This window comes from Mastacembelus armatus, chromosome 12 (genome assembly GCF_900324485.2).
Source record: "Mastacembelus armatus chromosome 12, fMasArm1.2, whole genome shotgun sequence".
NCBI lineage: Eukaryota > Metazoa > Chordata > Actinopteri > Synbranchiformes > Mastacembelidae > Mastacembelus > Mastacembelus armatus.
Genome location: NC_046644.1, coordinates 13,564,021 through 13,586,525, shown reverse-complemented (window position 1 = coordinate 13,586,525; position 22,505 = coordinate 13,564,021). Strand labels below are relative to the sequence as shown.

The 22,505-nt window shown below is 37.1% G+C and overlaps 1 protein-coding gene across 1 annotated transcript in view; it reads left to right on the top strand.

Moving 5' to 3' along the window:
- astn2 (astrotactin 2) overlaps positions 1–22,505 on the top strand; it is a 226,584-nt gene that overhangs the window by 120,803 nt on the left and 83,276 nt on the right. Inside the window, exons 8-11 of the mRNA XM_026297778.1 lie at positions 2,765–2,849; positions 3,739–3,813; positions 6,582–6,719; positions 18,261–18,411. Of these exons, the coding sequence (XP_026153563.1) occupies positions 2,765–2,849; positions 3,739–3,813; positions 6,582–6,719; positions 18,261–18,411 (449 nt within the window). The remainder of the gene's footprint in view (positions 1–2,764; positions 2,850–3,738; positions 3,814–6,581; positions 6,720–18,260; positions 18,412–22,505) is intronic.

Genomic DNA, 22,505 nt, shown 5'->3' with positions numbered 1-22,505 from the left:
TTAAATCTAAAGTGACTAGATTGTGAACCACAGTTATTGTGTTTTTTTTTCCTTGTGCGTGCGTGTGTGTGTGTGTGTGTGTGTGTGTGTGTGTGTGTGTGTGTGTGTGTGTGTGTGTGGTTACATATGTTTTTATGGTAAATGAGATCCTAGGGGGATCTGTTTATATAGTAAATAATCTAGGATATCATCATATAATAACAGACTAATGTGGGAGAAACAGGATTAGTATTGGCTTATTTTGTTGAATAAACTATTTTTGTTTAATGTTGAAATATGAATATTTGCCTGGGTTGTCAGGGGAATACATAATGTTCAAGTGTAGTATTCAGCTGTATCCCTGCCATTTGACTCAAGAGTTGCTTTACTAGTTCATTCACTGGTAATTTAAATATTGACTAGCAGTTTGGCCTGTACATGTATGATGAAATCCAAAAAAAAGCTGCCCTCTTCCATTAGGTGTTTCATCCTTGAGGCCAGGCAGTTTTATTTATATTGCACATTTCATACACAAAGGCAATTCAAAGTGTTTTACTGAGGCAAGAAAACATTAACAATATTAAAAAACAGTAAGCATTGAAAACCTTAACCAACAGAAGCTGAGGACAACTGTCAACAGCGGGCACAGTCCTGTCTGTGCTGCTCCTAGATGCAGCCTGCTTCTGTCCCTCCTCTCCAATTAATCAGTGCTGCTGTTGGGCATTTTTACCAACAAATTAGATGTAAATCTTTGCCAGCATATCTAAGAAAAAAATTTAAGGTAGGGTAATATTGTTAGCCTAACCAGTAACAGGCTACTAATGAACATGAGAGAGAGAAAAGAAAAGCAAAAGTTATTTATATTTCTTCCCTATTTGTTTTCGGCATTTAACTGGCAACATGTGAGGTGACTGCAGATGTGCAACATGACTTTATTAAACACAGCCTATGGCAGTCAGGAAGAATTAAATATAACTCTGTGTATATATAGAGTGACTGTGAAAAATGAAGCTGTGTGTGCCCATGTGTTGCGAAAACGTGTGCGCGATCGCGAGTGCTCACGTGCACCTGTCTGTGTGTGTTTGCAACTTGAACAGGATACTTGTTTGTGTGCCTGGGAATATGAAAACGAAATAGTCAGTCGTTTCAGCAAAATGCTCCAAAATGCCATTTTTCACATTCAACTGACACGGCCCTCTAGTGGCCATAATAATTTTAGACTTTTTTCCTGTAAGAGGCAAAAGAGTAATTATGTAGAGTGTCAGTAGAGAGTACAGAGTCTGTAGAAAGATGGGGCCAGAGTGGATGGATGGATAGGTGGGTCAACAGAACCTCAGATTTTAACATGAACTACTGTTTGTTTCCAGTTTAGCCATTACTGAGGTTGAATCCTGACTTTAGTAAGTTGTACCAAACCTTACTGGAATGCTACAAGATGAGAAAACTGAACAATTACAATGCTGAATGAAATATTCTGACATTTCATTTGAAGGACTTTTTGAAACAGAGACAATTTTTTTTTAAATGTCTGTGTGAATTTTTTACTTCTTTGCTAATGGCCATATTTTAAAACCATTTGAAAAGTTCTTTTTCCTCATTTACTAAGGCCACTTTGAAGAGCCTCAAGGAAATAAAAACATTTTTGTTGCTTCTCTGTGGCTGAATCCTGGTGGTGCATCACTTCACAAGTGAGTCTTAAACCTATAAAGTCAACCAGTAAATTATTAAACAGTAGGTGATAAAATGTGAATAGTGTTGTCTGGGTGGCCATTACACATTTTTCTAGCATTATGCCTCCATAAAGGTCAAAAGAGTAGCAGTAACTAACATTTATTTTGGGAACAGTGCTAATAGAAAAGTTGGTAAAGTAATCAGTTATGTACAATTTCACAAATGCTTCCATCCACATGCTGTGTATTATTAAAAATAATAATAGTGGCCCTAAAATATAATCTGTACCCTAGTTTCTTTTTCCTTTTTCATTTAGATACACCAAATAACTATTTCCCTCAGCGACTACTATGTCGCTCTGAAATACACTTTGTCCTAATTACTTTGTCTTACACGTTGCTTAATAATCCTGTAATATGTTATAAGTATACTAATATATATCAGTGTTTCTAAGCCGCCTGGATGTCATTCACCTATTCCATGTCTCTTTCAAGAAAAGTAATCCACACACACTGTGAATAATCAGTCAAAGGAAGTATGACATCACTGTCCATTACATTACACTGCAGAAAACACTGGATGGGTTTCAGTTCAGTGGTTGGTGAGGCTGCAACAGCAGTTAACACGAAAAGTATAAACTGACCTGAGGTACAGTATCGACAGCCCACTGTACCAAAACAAAGCAGCTATGCTCCAATCTGGACGTCTCTTGTTCATCCTGCAGCCGGAGCTGCCCAGCCAACTGAGGAGAACTGAGTGGAGATCTTGTACTGACACACAAATCTCTCACGGAAAACAATACCTTACTAAGGATGATAACGATATCAGTGATGTCTGGATCAAACAGAACCCTGGACACTCTCTGTCAGATGATAGCTAACACAATATAACTACGCAATAGTTCTTCTAAGTTTGAGGAAAGCACTGAGGAAATAATCTAATAGTACTAGTCTCAACAAAAATGGTTTGTGTTTTTCACTGTAAATTGAACAGCACAGCAGCTGCTTTTGTGTCATCAAAGTGGAAGTTGGGGTCACTTACATGGCAAATTTTTAAGCTACTGAGAATAAATAAATATCTGCTTCTCTGCCCCTTCTTGTTCTCTATGTCGCAGGAGAATGCAGCTGTCATGAGGGCTTTTCCCCAGATCCCGTCCATAAACATCTCTGTGTTCGCAGTGACTGGGGTCGCAATGAAGGGTATGTACTGTAGCATCTGCTCATTGTACTCATATCTAGAACCACTTAAATGACCTTACGGCCAGTTTCACAGTCCCAATGCACTCCCAATGCATTAGTGCACAATATTAACATTACCTAAAGTAAGGGTGAATTGTATTATGTCATGGATTAGCTATTTTGAGTTTCAAGTCTCTGCAAGTTGATCTTCAGAATATTTAAATGAATGGAAATCAAGTTAGAAAATAACTCTGATACCTTACTGGATGCTTTGAAAAGTGGTCACTTGTAATGTTAAATATAAGCAATTTGTAGTTAATGGGCTAAAACATGCAAATGTATTTGTACGGTCCTTTGAACTTGAGGATGTAGACTTTGAGGAGGCAATCAGAAGTACAGATTGATGGAGGAAAGGAGGGAAGTTATGGTGTGTAATGAAACGTAACAGCAGGCAAGGGCAGAAAGTGAAAGAGTGAAGCAAAAAGAAATGGTGCACCACAAGAAATTGACATAAGGAGAGAAAAGTCAAATCATTCCCCTTTCTGACTCTGACTTTGTTTGACAATTAGCTTGCTTGCCCAAACATTGGTTCATGTAAAAGGTCACATTGTTATTCAGGTCCACCTGTCATCTGCTGGATGCAGTCCAGTAACAGATCAAATTTCCATTCACAGTTTTGTAGAGAGAAATCTCATCCAGCTGAAAACAGAACATTGAACAATGTGTTTTCATTTTTGGCTTCGTAATTAGGGTTTAAATTTATGGTTATTCGCTATGCATAAAAAGTCAACCTGTGTTCCAGATTTTTACTCGGATTAAATAAACATAGTGCAAAATCTGTATAATGAAGAAATTGTATTCCTTCTAATAGAACTAAATGGTGTTCCTTCTCTTCTTGTCCTCTCTCAAGTCCCTGGCCGTACGCTAACTTGGAGAAAGGCTATGACCTAGTTACAGGGGAGCAGGCCCCAGAGAGGATCTTCAGGTGAGTGCTTCACTTCTGGTGTATCTCCTGAGAACATGACTTCTGCTGACCGTCTGTTCCTCTGTGGCAATGCACTGAAATGGTAGTGTTGTTCATGGCATCCACCAGATACACATAGACGCAGTTAGATGGACACGCAAACACCTTGTGAAGTCTCACTCATGGGTTCTTGTGTGGAGAAATAGCCCAAGGGTCAGTCCTGGATGAACTCTTTTCAAATGCTTTTACTGCCATTTTTGTTACACATCTCATTCTTGATGGGGTCATTGTGTCTGACATTTTTCAAGAAGTGAAAGGCTCAAAGGACCCATTCAGTATCAACCAGCTGTTCTTTTTAAGGGCCTTTCACAATACCGACCTATGTTATGTTATTTGTTTTGTTGTTGTGCAATTTCTGAAATTGTCTTTTAAACACGCTGGCTCAACCTGACCTAGTGCATTGTATGCATTGTCAAAGGCTTCTTTATACAAACAAAATACTTTATGTTGATGATAAGTATAAGGCTTTGTGGGGAGCTAAATACACGAGGGTCTAAAGCATATTTCTATGATGAAAGATTGCTATGTGCCAGGATGAATTTGTCCTACCTGTTGGTAATGAGGGACTATGGACCCTGCTTTTAAACCAAGATCCCGTGTGCAGACTTTTACATGGAAAAAAAAAAAAAGTTTAAGTACTTTGAGTCTGTGATAGCTCTTTTCATTTATTTTCTTATATTATAGTCATTATAAATACTTACATTTATTGTATACTGCAAGTACCACAGATTTCTGCAGGTCAATGGAAATGCTGTGCAATGCCATTACAGGAAAAGTAAATGAGAGAATCATTAATGCCATTATATTACAGGCACTGTACATATACTGTGCTGCATAGGTTATATACATTTAACAAGTCAGTGTGGTCATGCCTTGATTCACTTCTATTTAACTCTGTAACTAAAGTGAGTTAAAGGAAATACTTTAATTGTGTAAAGTCTGACTTGATTTCATGCTCACTACCCCACCAGTTTGTAGCTAGGAAGAGTTCTTTGTCAAAGTAATCTTGCTCCTCTTCACACTGGTCAGAGTTAACATCTCAGCTTGACTCCACTCTAAAAAACGAGGTACTAAATCCACAATCATTGCTCTACACAAAAACACATTCCATCTTTCAGCTGTCTGCTGCCAGTTAAATGCCACTATGTTGGAGATGGGACTAACACGGAAGCCAAATCAACTACTTGTAAGAAGCACCATCAGTCTAGAGTATCTGAGAGAGGAAAAATGAAAGGACAGCTGCATACACATACACACAGTTGCACAGTACAGATACATTCAGACATTTACACACTGATACAGATAGCAGACAAAGTGAGTAAAGAGGCAGCAACCAAGTGGAAACCTGAAGTGTTGGAAGGTTTTTATATCAGTGCTGTGTGATAGAAAAGACTGCATTGCTCTTCAGCTGGACAGTGTTAGTGTCAGTCCTATAGCAATGAAAAGAGCAGCCTATTCGTAACAGGGATTGGTTTCACAGATGAGGAACTTTATAGGAAACCAGTACTGCCTCTCACTTGGTTCTGGGAAGAGTGAGAAAGTAAGTATGTTGTGACAGAAAGGGTGAAAGCTACATAACCACTGGATTAGATATGAGGTTAACAGGAAACGTCTTGATGTCTATGCATTCTCTGAGAGAATGAGTGTAATGTATTCATGCTGATTCTAGTTAATATATTGGCAGTAGTGTTTTGTACAAGTTGAATTGTTTTAATGCTGATGTTTGGCAGCCCAGAAAACAGTGTGTTTCACTAATCAGCACTTGTATATAAAAGAATTGTCAGGTTGGATGTCAGAAATATTTAACAGCTATTAAACTTGCATCATGTTGTGATATGTTTTATGTAGGAGTCAAATAGGAGATTTGGGTTAGACACAGTCTTAAGATTTTTGACAACCAAAGCCATTCAAGCTTGGCTTCTCGATGTCTAGGAATTTGTGGTCCTGTTGCCCACCTGCTCAGATACATTAAAAGCACATAATGGAAAGCACAGACACATTATATGCTGTTTGTGAGGCCTCGCCAGGTGTTGTTTTTCCCAAGTGACAAGCCTAGGCCCCCTGCAGGGTACTAATCTTCACTTGGGAGAAAGATCTCTGGCAAAACCAAATTATTTTTACAACTTCTTGAGCAATGCACAAAATGCAAATAGTAGTTAATTTTTTTTCCATATGTACTAAAGAATGAATCATTTTAAAATATATTACTTAAATAATTTTTTTATTTACGTCTATGTGGCAGTCACTTCAATATGAATTTTATGCTATGGAAACACTTTTGTACATTCATTTTTTTACTTAGATATCATGAAACTTTAGCTTTATTGGTCAAGCATGTTGGGCACACAACAAATGGGATTCTGGTATGTTAAAGACCTCAAATATTTGGACTTCCTAAAATGCTCTTTAATATCCTTTGTGTACATTTTCATTACTCTGAATGCAAGAAATTAATACTAGAAAAACCCTACTGCCCACTTTACTGTATGAATCTTACTCAGTATAAAAAAATATACAGAATGTTATGAATAAATAATAAAATAAATGACTTACAACCCCTTTTTAGCCTCAGTGTGATCATTCCCAAGTTATTTTTTTATATTATATATGTTATTGTTTTATGTTATATATATGTAGATATGACAATGTCTGCTTGTGTCTAATAACAAAATGTGATAATCTAACACTAGTTTGATTGACATTTATGCCTTGTGGTTATGCCAACACAGATCATTCTACAGTCTGGGTCAAGGATTGTGGCTGCCAGTCAGCAAGAGCTTTGTGGTGCCACCAGTGGAACTGTCAATCAATCCCATCGCCAGCTGTAAGACAGACGTGTTGGTAACTGAGGATCCAGGGGAGGTCAGGTCAGTCTGACGTAGCTTTACAGGTCTACACTTCTGTTCCAGCATCGCAGCATTGTGTTTGCTGTCTGGTCCATATAAACATCTAGTCCCATAAATAATACATATAAACATGCTTTTTTTTTTTTTTTAGAAGGTCTCAATAAATACAGTACAGCCACTGTTTATAGGATTGTAAACTTGGCTTCTAGGACATCAACGACACCAGTGTTATGCTGCCATTCTAACTTCTCACAGTCATTTTTTCCCCCCATGGTTGCCTTCTTTCTGCTGTAACTATTACTGGCTGTACTCAACATACAGCAGTGTGCTTCTTGATATAGGCATCTTGTAATTTCAGCTATTTGAAAAAACAATTCACAGGTAAGTATTATAGATGTAATATTATGTACATGAAAAAAGATGTATGCTTATTACTCATAAAAGCACTTTGCTTTCTTAGCTTAAAATATATTAAAGTCGGACTGCTCAAACAAAATAAAATAAGTAAATTACTCATTAAGCTTTAAGATCATTAAATCCCTAGAGGATCTCTGACGTTGACATCTGAAGTCTGGGCTATGCACACAGGGGTCTAAAATACAAGTAGTGTTGACAAGGTTATATATTTGGCAATTCTACAGCGCAGTAATAACATATTGGCACCATAAAACACATGTTGTGTTTTGTTTTTTGTTTAGTTTTCATTCATCCCTAGGCACTGGCATGCATCAGTGCGGCTGAACATCACAAAACATCTGAAGATTAAAACAATCACCATCTAGGCAATCCAACTGACATCCGTGTGGGAAGTCATATTTAATTTGAAAACCAAATTCTCTGCCATTGCTGCATGAAAATGCTGAACCTGCCACATAGCACAAAGGAAAAAATAGTAATGTATTACAGCCTGTGAATCACTGCAACCCATTGTTATACAAAATTAGTTTACGTCCTTTTAAAAGTGATCATCAGTTAATGCCAAGTAATGTGCATTCTTAATACTGATACAAAAATGCAATTTAATTAAAAGTCTCATTTGGAGAAAATGATTCATTGTCATTGTCACAGAAGCTAGAGGCTGCGCAGGTGTTCTTCACATTGTATCCAAGCCGTACCGCATGTACACACACATACATTCTTGATGTTACTAGCATTTCATCAATAATATAAATTTGATACCACTCAACCCAGGTAAAATCTATTCACAGTGGAAAGGAATCGCATTTCCGACTTGATTCTCTTAAAGACAACACATTTTTAAAGATTGAAACTCAACATTAAAAAAAATAAATAAATCTTGTTACTTTAATAAAACATTTCTGCAACTACCTCAGTGTACTGCATAAACAGAAAATTTACTTTTTCAATTTACAACACATTGGTCAAAGACATGCTGAGGGATTTGTTAGGTTACTATGTAAAGTGCCTTTAGATGATTTTATTGTGATTTAGTACTGTACAAATAGAATTGAATTGAATCGGATCGAATTGAATTGAATTTGGTTTTGACGGGTAATTACGGAGAAATGTCTCTACAATTTTAAATGACGACATGTACACTTGGAGATGACTGAGGGTACTTCAGCAGTGATTACACCTGACCCTTACTGATTGGACTTATATTTAGCTGAGGTAGTTTTTTACACTGATAAGGTGCATTGGCAAGTAGTTGTTACATGATTGGAGCAGAGCAAGTGTCAGCACCTGGTCTGACATGACAGAGGATAATCATAGCAGAAGAAATGCTGATGATGTTGATGCTAATAACATAATGCCAACAATCAGTGCCCTGTACTTTGTATGACACCCACTTTGTAGAGAGCTCAGTAAGACTGTACAAATTTCCCAGAAACCCAGTGCTGTTTATTTACCTGAAGCTGGTACTGTCATGATGTGGATTCTTCAGTTCCGGTTTTGGACTTTTATTTTGGTTAGTTTCCTATTTTCTCCTGTGTTAATCTTGGGCGGCTTTGTGTTCATTAGTTAAGATTAGTTTCCCCTGTTTGTCATTACTTCTTTGTTCCGAATGTATTTATACCTCCTGTGTTTCTTTGTTCTTTGTTGGAGCATTAACTTGACATTTGTGTCTCTTATGTCCGAGGAGAGCTTTTTAGTTTTGTTTTATGCCCGGCCCGCCAAGTGGCGGAGATGTTTGCTGCCTATGCCTGGTAAAACCAGGCAATATAAAGAACCTTGTCCTGCATTTGGGTCCTGTCCTCTCCTCCTTCACCACCACTACCACCACTACGTAACAGGTACAGATTGGTGAAAGTATGAAATCACATTTCTTCAGAAAATAATTTCTTAGAATCTTCTCTTTAGAATCTTCTTTTGGATAATAACAAATCTTCAACAAACCCGTATTTATTTCATAAAATATTGAATATTGTGTACTGAATCGCTGTGGGCATCCTATAAATTATTGTGGCAAGTTTCCAAAAATCTTTTCACAAGCTGTATGAAATTGCCTCAGGAGCTAGATCTCCCAAGGTGATTGTACACATCTGCTTATTTAGACGATTACAGCGCGTTGCTCGATTAATTAGCTAAGGTATGTCATTTACTTTGAAATGGGGCTGTGATCAGCAATAGTGAGTTTTTTAGAGTAACAATAGTTTATAGCTATGATGATCTGACCAAATCCAGAATACCCATGGCTCAAATCATGAAAGATTACAGTCTCTCCATTTAGTTAGAGGTAACACAATTGTTTCAGAGCAATTACTTCCTTTGTGCATTATTTTTTATTTATAACTGTGCCACCGTTCACTGCATGATAAATAGACCTTGCTGGTTGCAGGGGCAAATTGAGCACTTCAGCAGAGAAAAAAAAAAACAATTCAATTCAATTTTATTTGTATAGTGCTACATCACAATAAAACCATCTCAAGGCACTTTACATACACACAAACCCAACAAATCCCTAACGGGCAAGCAATTGGCAACTGTGGAGAGGAAAAACTGCCTTTAACTGAAGAAATCTCCAGCTGAACCACAGTCTCAGTTTGGGCAGCCATCTGCCTCAGCTGGGTGGGGTGAGTGGATAGAGGAGAGAGAAAAGAAACAGCATCAAGAAATGACAAAACACCGTACAGGTTGACAGTGCCAGTATCTGAACATTACTAATATACAGTTCCAGGACCAGGGATACAAAGAGAACAGAGAGAGAGCACAAACTATGGGAGAGAGAAGGCACAAAGTTTAGTGATTTGCGATGGTGGCATATAAATGTCTGAGCATATCTGCTGTTTCATGCTGAAATTACACCAGCAATCTTTTTGGGTGCACTTGTTTTCTTTCTTGTTTTGAGCATTTTTATTTTTAAGTGAGATGTTTGATATTTTATGGCGAAATGACATGTTGAATATTAGCCATTGTAATAGATAAAAACAAAGCCATCTGTTCTGTCTGCCAAAGTGAAATTCTGCTGAAGTTTTAATCACAAACATCACACCAGCAAGCAAAAAAAAGATCTTTGTAAAAATGAAAGCTGAAACACGTTGTATGACTGATTAAAAGCCCAGTTCAGTTTGCGTAATAAGTTAATGTTCTGCATTTGGTTAATGATTAATTCCTGTAACATAGGAAGAACTGTCAGGTTGTCATGAATAATGCAGACAACTCATTATCCAAAGCATTTTTGTGGAACAAAGTCCCGTGGGACCTTATGGAGTTTCTGGCTGATGCACTTTCCCAAAGAGTTTATCCAGTCACTGATGTAGTCAGTCAGTCATGATAGACATGTTGATGTGGGAAGTGGTGAAATGCACTACAGCTGTGACTTTTCAAAGGATGCATCCCCCCGTTTAACTTCTGCCCTTCGGCTGACTGACAACACTCGTTGAAATGTATTCTGTATGACAAACATAAGTGTGTCAAGGTAAGTGTCAACTTAACCAACCTCAGCCTTTATCTGAAGATATTTACTTAATCACAATGTCCCTCAGATTAGGGTTCTTGAATAATGCTAAATGTGCTAGAGTCAAATTCCTTCTTCATGTGCACAAACTTGGGTAATATTCAGACACAGACCTTGATTTCAGATGAATGGATGGATGTTTGTTTTTTTGTTTGTTTTTTTTTGCGCAGCTACTGAATCAGAACATTCATATTTAGAATTCTTTTGTTTCTTATGGTGATGGAAATTAGGCCAGGTAACTCTTTATTTTTGGTTACTCTTTTATTGCCTGAAAGAAAGTGAGGTATGGTTTAGATTCAACATTTAAAATACAGCCAGTTGTGTGTTAACCACATTCCTTCTGGCTTAACTAGTGCATGCAAACTTCAGTGCCTTGCTCCTCAGGTGTGAGTGTGTAGAGCATATTGAAGCGACCTGATTAGAGTACATAGCTTCTTAATAATGTCATTTTGACATACAGTATCAGCTTGCCTGACTAAAAGGATACAAAAGGCTGCCATCACTTATTTAAGTTCTTATCTCCAAAAAACGTGAAAGGATAAAATGGATTCATAATAATGAAAGTAAAGCTTCTGCATGTCCAGTTTTTAGCTCTAAGCTGAAGTTTTTGCTGTTTGGAACGAATTTTTTTTAAGAATTGACACTTTTTGGACATTACGTATATTCCACATTTGAAATCATGTTCCATTCAATAATTGCAAGCATGAGTCGACTTATTTGTCACTGTACAATTCTGTGAGTGGTAAATGCAAGGTCCTAAAGGCAACTAGCTCACAAATGACCTTGGTTTGTGATTTTGCCTCGATTAACAACTTATCTTGGCACTATCTTTTGTTCTAATTACATATTCACACACTTTATATAATATTCCCATTTAACCAAACCCTGCACAGAATACAAAGCATTAGATATATTAAAATACTTTTGATGTGTTCAGTGCTTGGTCTGGTTAACAGATCAACTGAAAAAAGATGAGCCATCATATATATGGTGTACCTCCAATCTATTAATGTAATCTTTTGTTTTGTTTTTCCTCTGTCTTTATTATTATCTGAAATATTTATTTTAGATTTAAATTAGTATATTTGAAAAAGTATTTCTCTGACTCACTCTTTCACTAGCTATGATTAAAATTTAATCATATAATATTGCCCTTGCATTTTTGTTGAACCAAAGCCAGTGTGTCAACTAACAGCTCATGAATATCACAATACGGAGTGATTCAGGCATTCTAAACTGTGCAGTAGACTGGCATTTTTGTCAATAATAAAGTATGAGTAACCGTTGACACCTCACGCTTATGATTAATGATCTCACTCACAGTGATCAAGTGTACCATCAAAATGTGCCATTGCCAATAATTCAATGCAACTGCAAGAGGTTGACACCCGGAAAAATGTACAGACGTAAATCTACTTCCCTTTACTCCAAATGCACGTCACAAAATGTTTTACAACTCTACATTCAATATTAAGAATTGATGCATCAGTCTTTATTTTATCACTTAGGTTTACCTGGTTTTTTTCATCCACTAGATTTTTCCTCAGTGATTACAGCAAACTTAAAGAAAATGCACTCTATTCAGTGATGAAAGTGCTTGATGAGAGTCAGCATATTTGTGGGGAGCTGGAACAAGAGCATTAATCAAGTGCAGGGGCAGACCAATAACGGGCTCTGTAATCATGCTGGAGCAGCGCTCTAACTTTGGGCAGTGTTGCCTGGTCATTCATCATCTGGAAAAGCAAAAGGCAGAGAGGGAGATTAATAACAAGTACATTAGTCAGTGTTTAGATGCTTCTGGGTCAAGCAACAGAGTCAGAGTGCCAAAAGAGATGATCTTGATCACGTAATGATTTTGAAAAGAAATGTTTGAGTCTGTTGTTGATAGGTAACAATATGTATAGTTGTAGAGTGACGTATGGATTGCTTTACTCTTCTCTACACCTATATAGATCAGCTTTAGGGCTTCTGTTAATTAAACAGTGAGAGGCAAACTGCTCAATTCTTTCCCTACTCGGTACTGTGATTTAATATGTTGCTTAACATTGTAAGAAACTTTCCAAAATCCTTCCTGCGAGGTTTCTCAGGCATTTGTTTTCCCAATTTTCCTCCCTCTGGACTGTGTTGCAACAGAGATCTTGGAATTGATTGTTTTTCATTTTCAGCTCACTGTTCCCTCTATCCAGAAGGAGAGTCAGTTAACATGCACCTCACAACTGAGGCAACCCATTATTTTTGTCTGACTCACCTTCCCCACCCTCTGTTTTCCTCTGAATTAAGGAGTCATTTGTCAGTGCTTTGAGTGCCTGGCTGAAAGAACTGATGCACAGAATACCATGTGTTGCCTGTCTAATTCAGAAAAAATTGAGTTGCCAAATAAAGAGAAGAAGAATTAAGACATCTGCAGATGTTGGTGCAATACAATGAAAGTGCAATATACCACTGTGACTGTACTAAGCAAGGGCACACCATAAACCATAGTGTTTAAACAAACAAAAAAGTTTCAATTGTAGTCTCAATTTCAGCCTTCCCCCTTCCCTAATCAGATAGCAGACCCACACCAGTACTGACTTTTCAGTCTCTAACACTCCTAACAAGAAGCATTGGATAGTGGAGCAAACATGATACAAATTTAACTTGCTGCACAGTACTTAGGCACATAAACCTAGAGCTACACTTTAACACTGCCCTTTCATGGTTGGTGGGTTTAAAATCGTAGCATGTGCATTCAAGTAAAAAAAAAAACCACAGTAGCTAAATTGGTTTCAGTTTTCCTTTATGCAAATGTAAGCACCCTCTGCTTAATAGCATATGTTGATTGTGTTAGCGCTGCTATACGTTTACAATAAACATATATCAACGGTTCAACAAGCATCTTTCAGTATCTACGGAAACTGAATCTTGTGTGGAGAATGCATCCCATAGTTTAACTGTATATTAATACCTTTCCCACCCCCATAATTGAGAGTGCCCTTCATTATCATCACAAATACTACAGTTTTTTTGATATGAAACTATTAACTCAGGAAACTATACACTGAGAAATCAACCCAAGAAGAAAATGGGCCCCATCGGTAATAGTGTTCTGATTATAAATGACTTACTGCTTCATAACACTCTTGATCCTTATAAACTATTTAAACCAAGTGTCCTAAAATCACTCACGATTCAGAATTTGCAGAATGGATGCGGTGCTCATAAATCTTGTTCTAACATGCATCCATGCTCCGTCAACATTCAGAATAAATATACACACTTTCATGAATAAACATATAAGTTAGCTATTCTATTTAAAATTTAGGCATATAGTTTTTGTAGCTGTGGGATTCACGGAGCATAGCAGCTCACCAACCAATGTTGCCTAGTGACCAAAAACAAGCGCATATGCGCAAACAACAGTAATAGTTTTTCTCTCTGCATTACGCAGCCACTTGATGGTGACCCTCTCATCCACCGGGAGAAAGTCCAACAGTGCAGCAGCCAGCCGGTGATATGTCAGTAGTCCCACAACCGCTTGGCACGTCTCACCATGGACAATTCCTAAGTAGGAGAGAGTCCACCGTCTATCAAGGAGTTTGGTTCCAAAGCCAAAGCTGTGAATAGAGGTGAGCCCAACTGCATTTTGTTGGTACCTCTGAACTTCACGCACCAAATCAGGCACTTTCCCCAAAGAGAGATGTCCACAATGACAAAATTTGTTCAGTCCCCTGCCTTTGCACAGTTGGTATTGCACTGATCTCTACCTTTTGACTTGCAGGGTCTGTTGCTCTGGAACAGTAGACCATCTTGTTTCACTGAGATAATCACGTGGTCGCTGAAATTTGTTCTTCTTTTTTTTTTTTTTTGTATAAAAAATGTGGTATTTCCTTGGTTATCCTGTGGGATGTGTTCCGGTACTGTGTTCTTTGAATGAAGTACTGCCTGCTGTGAGCTATTGAATTGCAGTACACTAGGGAGATGTGCTTCCCTGTTTGGCATTAAGTCAAGCAAATAAAATGTGCACATGAGACTCTGACAGAAATATGCCATATTCTTTCTCCTGTATGTTTGTGATTTTAAGTAATATCAATTTTTTAAAAGCTAATTTTGTCAACATCTGTTTAATCTGAAAAAAAGGAGCAATATTTTCTTGGAAAGTGACTTTTTCATGTAGATTCAACATGTATTTCAATGTACCCATTTGTGGTACCAATTTCTCTAAGACCAACAAACATTTAGCATTAAACATATTTTGGCTAGTTGTAGGCCATTTGTAAAACATCCCAGCACACCTGGGATGTTTCATCAGCTGGTCATAGTTAAACACACATGAAAAAATGCACCAAAATAGTAATTCTCCACACTGAGACTGTTAATGTGGTTTAGGAAACAGCCATTATAAGCATGAACTCTCTCTGTCTCTTCTGGAAATATACTAAAACCAAAGTCCAGACCTTGAGCTACTCTGTCAGGCTGCCTGTATGCATTTTCTCCAGGTGGAGGGTGACCAAGATGTAGTAATGGATGGTTCTTTCATTCTGACCTGTTTCTCATGAGAGTTTTACTAAAAAACCATTAAAGGTAAAGATTGGTGATTGATTTCTGATCAAGTCTTCATGGCAACAGTAATTCTGCCAGTTATATACCAACTAGTGAAATAAATATTAAAGAACAGTGTGAACTTTTCAGCAGCTACAATCACACTATCCTGTGGCTATCTTTGAAATGCTTTCCAAAAAAAAAAAAAAAAAAGGCTGAATAAATTTAATTAAACACATACATTTTTAGATACCCTCCAGTGAATATGAGTGTTTGACCAAAAGGTTAATCTTCGAGCCTGCGTACAAATAGTGTTTATTTGGCCTTAAGAAAAGCAATCAATCTCCCAAAATGCTTAAATACTACAGAGCAGTAAAATGTGATATATTGCCAGAAAAACTGTGCATTTGTGAACACAAATTGGGGTACATTAGAGCAGTGATCACGAGTACTGGGAATTACTGGGTGACAACAGTACTACAAATACATAATGGATCTGCTATAAGCACATTGCCTCTGTCTATTAGGGACCATAAAACATTTCTTAATCCTCTGCAAACAGAAAGTGACATTTTAATTATCATAAAATGTTTAGGTTTCTAATTAAGATATTGTAATTGTAAATGCTGGTGATATTCCACCCTTCCTCCTGTTATGAACAGACTACTGTAAATCCATTGTGAAAGCCAATTTTTCCTGTTTCATGGATGCTGTTCATATTTATTGGTATTTATTTGGCACATATCAGATGGTCCACAGGCATAATTAATTAGGCCAGTATTAAAGTGCAAATAGTCAGAACTCGACCTTAAAATTAGATTACAAGAAACAAAACTTAAACCAAGAGTTGACTCCAAATGGAAATCAAATGGAAGGGTATCCACGTTTTGGGCCGATTATTTGTCTAGACTCTATTGTTAGACATCTGTTTTTTTTTTATTCAAAGTGAGGACAGTTAGTGATTTGTTATCAGCACAGCATTGTGTCAGCAAAGGAGTGATTTTGCTAAGGAGACAGTCCTGATGTATTATCAGGGAGCCATAATTCTTCACTAGTCACACAAAGGAGATGAACCAATTATTAGTTGTTCCATTAATCTGAACATGAACACCAAATGTAGATACCCTCACTCAGAGATGTGTGGGGTGTAAAGCAGCCATCAAATATCACACAAGCAGAAACTATGAAAAATAACAAAAAAAAAGATACTTGAAGCATATTACGTATGTCTTCAATACATCCCTGCGTATATTAATAACACATGAATTTAGATGGTTTTTTTGTCAAGTCCGTGCATGAAGCATTCCTACCTTTGTGATGAATTTTATTTTAATGCTTTGCATTTCATCTTTGCCTAAAGCCAATGACAAGGTCACAGTGTGCAATTCTTTTCACAGAAATATTTCACAGTGAATACCGAGTCAATAAGAGTTCACTTTGCTCTCTTTGCTCTTTGAAGAAACTTTGTAAGATAAATGACTTTGTAAAGTTTTATTTGCACTTTGTTGATATGTTACTTAATATTTCAATTCAATTAGCAGCCACATCAATATGCACAGTGTTCTTGGTTCAGTGGACCTGTTTTTAGTTTCTTTGAAATTACATTGTCACGTAAGCACCCAAGTATACAGAGACAACACATTCAGGCAGGGACAGTGACAATACTCAAACATTCAGGCGCATCTGTTTACCCATCATTCAAGGTTTTGTTGCTGTTTGCCGAGTCAAATCATCCTCACAATACTCTGTGGTCCCTGTGATCCTTTTGCAACAGACAATGGTTTTATTTCTTTTCAAAGGAAAACACAGGGGCTGTTTAAACCTTCGTTTATAGTGACAGTGGATATGCAGAGCTTGGTGGATGGGCATGGCTGAGCTTGCTGAAGTGAGCTCAGTAGATGAGCTATGCAGTATTGGTCAGGTTGCCATTTCTCAGAAAATACACAAGGATCTGGAATTTGGAAGTGACAAATTTCTGGGTTGTTTGTGAAGATTGTTGTAACAGAGCCAGACAGTGACGCACACACACCTACACACTCACACACACACACACAGACACACAAGTAGGTCAAGGAATCACTATCAAGATTTAGAACTGAAAAAACACTTTTGCTCAACTGTTGTATTAACTATTTAAATTGTAACGGTGTTATAAGTCTCTGAATGGAAGTGTCTATAGGTTAGACAGTCCACCGAAATGTATCATTTCTATAAAAATTAGAATTAAATGTGTTTCTAGTAAAGTTATATTGTTATATAGATCTAATCAAAGAGTGGCACATTGCCATCCAGACATCTGTGGAGCTCAGTAATTAACATTATTATTATAACACTTTTCTATATGGCAAAAAAATGTATGTATATATAAAATACAACAAATTCTAAAATAAAGAATTGAGAAATACATTAATATGGCTTATTGCAGCTGCTTTTTGTGTCTGTATGCATGCTTTTTTTTTTTCCTTATGTTCATATTTAAACATTGCCAGATAAGGCGTGCCTGGATGCTGTTGCATTAGAATTGTCCTGAGAGTTAATGGATGGAGAATGCTGATTACCTAGATTCTCCATCGACATACCATGTCAAACATCCAATTAATGCCAATGCAATGCAATAGTCCCAGACAAGACCCATCATGAACCCCTGCATGCATCACTCCAGGGAAACATTTAAAACAGCTCTTTTTAAATGCCGTAGCCAGCACAATGAAGGTCATCAATTTGAAACTGTTATTGGAGGGTTTAATAACACTTGTCTTTGCACCTTTTGACAATCACTAAATGAAGAACGGTATAATTCATTATGTTCATTTTTGAATTTACCAGGTTTTCATATTTTAAGCAAATGACTGACTGATAAATTTTCATGGAAAAAAATCATTTGCAAACATAAGTAGTTACTAATTGTAGATAGAAAGGTAAAAAAAAAAAACTGCAAGTATAATGGCTTCTTGATTGCACAAGAAAGAGTAAGGTTATAAGAGGCTGCTTTTCCAGGTGGTGAGTAATTATCTATAGCTGTTCAAGCCTTTATTTTCATTTGCTGTGATTTGTATGTGATTTACACATCGAATGTAAAAAGACCCCTGCATTGTTGTGTTAACCTTTATTCCTTTCCATTTCAGGGAAGAGGCCATGATGTCTACTTATTTTGAGACGGTTGAGGACCTGCTGGCATCTTTTGGGCCTGTCCGTGACTGCTCCAAAGATAATGGTGGCTGCAAGAAGAACTTCAAGTGTGTGTCTGACCGACAGTTAGATTCATCGGGCTGCATGGTAAGTGTGGTCAGATGCCATGTGCTGGTTTCTAGATTATATGCAGACACAAAAAAGTTGCTGTACTTGTGGTAAGTATACTGTATTCTTAATACATGTAGTTACACCTAGGCTGATCCAAGACAAAATGAAATTCATGTCAATCAACATCACCTCGGGTTATAGAGATAACATGGTTTGATGTTTCCATGATCACCACCGTAAAATATTACCATACAGAAAATGCTATTGCAAGTGTGAGTGTTTGTGTGTGCGTTTGAGAGATGTGCTTGTCAGTGACAGACCTACTGACAAAAGGCCTCGTGGTTACACTTATCCAAGCCATCTGTCGGCTGAAATGGTGTTGAGCTGTAGCTAACTAGCAAGCAGAGCTCAGACAGAGTTGATGTAATTTCAGTGTGTCAGCACACTTTAAACATTTAGTCTGACTAGACATCCAGCAGTTACAGATGTGTTGTGGGTGCATGCAAACATTCAGGCATGTCAGGTTACATACATGTTACCCATAACTGGGCACTTTCCTCCTATAGGTTTGAGGAAATCCTAGTAAACGATAGCCAAGTGCCTCTAAACAGTTAATGAAATACACAAGTAAAATATAAAATCACTGCACTAGCATGCAGTGAATTAAGTTAAGATAATGATCAGTGTGCGCTGCTTAGTAATTATTGTAGGATTTTGCAGATAAAAGATGAATGAATTATATATTTTAAGTTTCATTTACATAATCACCTTCTTTTAAAGTCTGTTTGAAAGATAATGCCACTCATTAAATTGGCATGTCATCTGCTATATCCAAAACTTGGGTCTTGCAAGTATTTTATTTGCTCTTTATAGCCATAATTACTGTGTCCTGGTGTTACAATTTAGCAAGTGTATGGACACTATCTGACTGTGCCCCTGTATTGATTGTACACTTAACCTTTTATGATATTGTCAGCTTTAGTCTGCTTTAGGTACTGTGTATGTGAAACTATACACCTAACTTCTCACCCATTTGGGGTTTTGGTAAATAGGTTAGAAACCATGCAGTTTCAAATTACCATTTGAAAATGATTAACATGAAGTGTATGAATTCACTGTAATGACTATGTTGGATCAATAGAAATTTTCTTAGGGTTTAAGTGGTGCTACTAATATCATTTGGATTATGCTTCTTTTATGAATACTATTATTAGGTGTAGAGAGTTTGTTTTTTATACATCTTGTGTGTGTGTTTTTTGTTTTTTTTTTCTTCTTTTTTGGTTGAGCAGCCCTCAGTTTAGACTTAGTAAGCAAGCCCAGTGACTGGAAGGTTCCGATGCCAGGCTTTTGACAGTATTGGGTGGTCCTGGGTTGTAAAGTAATTAAATTGATGAGCCATCTCAATTGTTGGAGGATGGTTTGGCGAGTCATTAACAGCTTGGATTGGGCTATAAATCCGCTGGTCTTTTTGTTACTTTGTGCTGCCCGAGACGGACGCTGATGCTGCTATGGCATTTTAGTTTTGTTTTGTTTTTTAAGTCAAAGAAATGATTGATTCTGTTCTAAGAAATACAATATTCATGAAAACCTTCCCACTGGAACTCTTTCTACATTTGGTCACACTGGTATCACACAGCTGTCTGCTATTTTGTGTGACCCTCATCAGAAATGATGAATGACACACAGCTTTATTTGTGACACTGTCTTTAAGCTGTAACATACAACATGACTGCCTTATTATTCTCTTTGTAGAATAACCTAAATATATACATGACACAGTATTTGTAATATTTTCAAAAATACATTTTAATCACTTTTTTTCTTGTCTGATCTTTACAAAGTAATTCCCTATGATTTACATCCTACTGTGTTACCACTACGGCTTCTATGCATCAATAAACCTGAGTCGTATTGCCCATTAGTCATCAGAACCAAGACAATTAAACTCCTGACATATTCAAATGCTCCTAATTGTTTTATTTTTTATGACCAGAACAGTTTTTTTTCTACAGATTGTGGTAATTGTCTTTTACACTAAGGATGCTGCGAGTATAATGTTCACCATACTGTTACAGATATCACATTTTTTTATGTTATGACATTTTCTGGTGGTGTTCTTGCTCTGATAACCAAAGACCAACATCACGAATATGAGCAGCCATGGTTCAATATATGTAGCACAATTAAATGTACGGTAGTATTTTAATGGCTGCAAAATTTGAGTGAGTTTTACCAATAAGTTCTACTAATCTCCACTTTTATCAGTGCCCTGTTCGGGTGTATAATGTTATATATTCATTAATGTAATCGTAAATGAGGCAGTATCGAATTTAATGATATGCTTCTGCGTACTTTTCGCTCTGTAATATAAAAAATGGCACCAGCAAAATCTTCCACTTGTGTTACTGTAAATACACATTCAGTCACGTTATGTCAGTGGTTTGAATGGTGTGAAATGCCTGATATGTGTTAAATAATTTACAGTGATATCCATAACAGAAGTCCCAATAATGTTTTATGCAATTGCACAGTGGTAATAGAATTTGCATCCTGCACAGGGCTGGAGAGTGAAATTGAACAGACAGTTTCTCCTACTAAACCTGTGCACCTACCTAAGAGGAATGCTTATTAGACCAGAGGTGGAAAGGAGTGGACAGTGGAGAGAGTGTATAAAATATGAATGAGGATGTGCTAATAAGCCTTTGGATTGTTTGTCAAACTCTATTCCACATCAACACCTGCATACACCATGGCATATTTTATTAATGGATTCCACACAAATGTATAAGCCTACGTACTTTTTTTCTCTCTCTGCAGAACTGTATTTAAAAAATGCCAGGAATTTCAATAGAGAGAAGAAAAGAAAACTCCCTTACGGTGTTGCCAGCTTGGAAGATTTTTAGGCTAAACTTACATTTTCATAAAATATAAATGGTATAAAATATTACACTAAAATGTTTCAGACGTGTCTCATGCTTCACTGTGCAGCTGATGTATACACAGACAAAAAGACTGACATAGCTAGTCTCTAAAGATTAACTAAGAGGATCACAGACTCGATGTCTCTTTTAGGTTGGTGTTATTTAACCATGCATGTCAGAGAGGGTGCTAACATGGAGCAGTGACATGCCACACAGAGGGCTTAAAATCCATTATCAGAGTCAGCCCCTCAAGGCTGTCTACTCCTCTTTAGGTAGTTGAGATGAAATTTGCAACAAATTAAATTCTAGTGAAAGCTAGTGCTAAAGTTTGGGAGACATTACTTATTTAATTTTTTACCTGTGTTCTCTTTCTGCTGCTGCCAAACCAGAAAGGATGACAGGTGGTTTATTCATTTTCACTAACATCAGTTAATAACAACAGCTGTTCGAAATGCAGATTAGCACTTAGACAGGTAATCTTTTTGTCCTAGCACCTTCTTTTTCCTCCCTCCACATAGCACAGATAGGTAATTCACAATGAAACTGGAAAAGAATAGAAGAAATGATGGATAAATTCAAACGCTAGACATTGTTGTGAGATCATATGTATCTCAACTAGCCCAGCAGGAGCCTCAAGAGTACAAAACCTCTCCACCAGGGTTCACCATAGGTATTACACTATTGCACTACAGTAAATGTTTAAGTAAATTATAAATCTATCTTCACCAAAAAGACAATTGAAACTATAAAGTTTGTGTTATTAACTTTGAATGTTGAGAAAAGGAAAAAAAATCTATTCTGTCTTCCTAATGGAAGTAAGCAGAAGATGAGCAGATGGTAGAATATTAGTGGCATATCTTTCATTCGTTGATGTCCCTTTTGGGACATCTCTGGTAAAGTTGTTTGGAGGCAAAGTTGGCAGTGATGTATTTTTAAACTTCAAGCACGGTCCAAAACTTTAAATTTGGCCCGTCCAACTCCTGTGGTTTATAACAGTTTAGAGAAGACAGTTATTGTTGTCTCCAATCTCATTTTAAGGCACTCCCAGTCTGCAAGAGTTTATTAAAATGTGTGGCACACTCCAAAAGTCAGGAATAAATGATGAGTTGTCAGTGTGGAGCCAGATTACTGCTTGGTTGCCTCTGGTTTGCATAAACAGTCAGCAGGGAGGAAAAATGGCAACTCCGCCGAAACAGAAGTTTTGTGCAA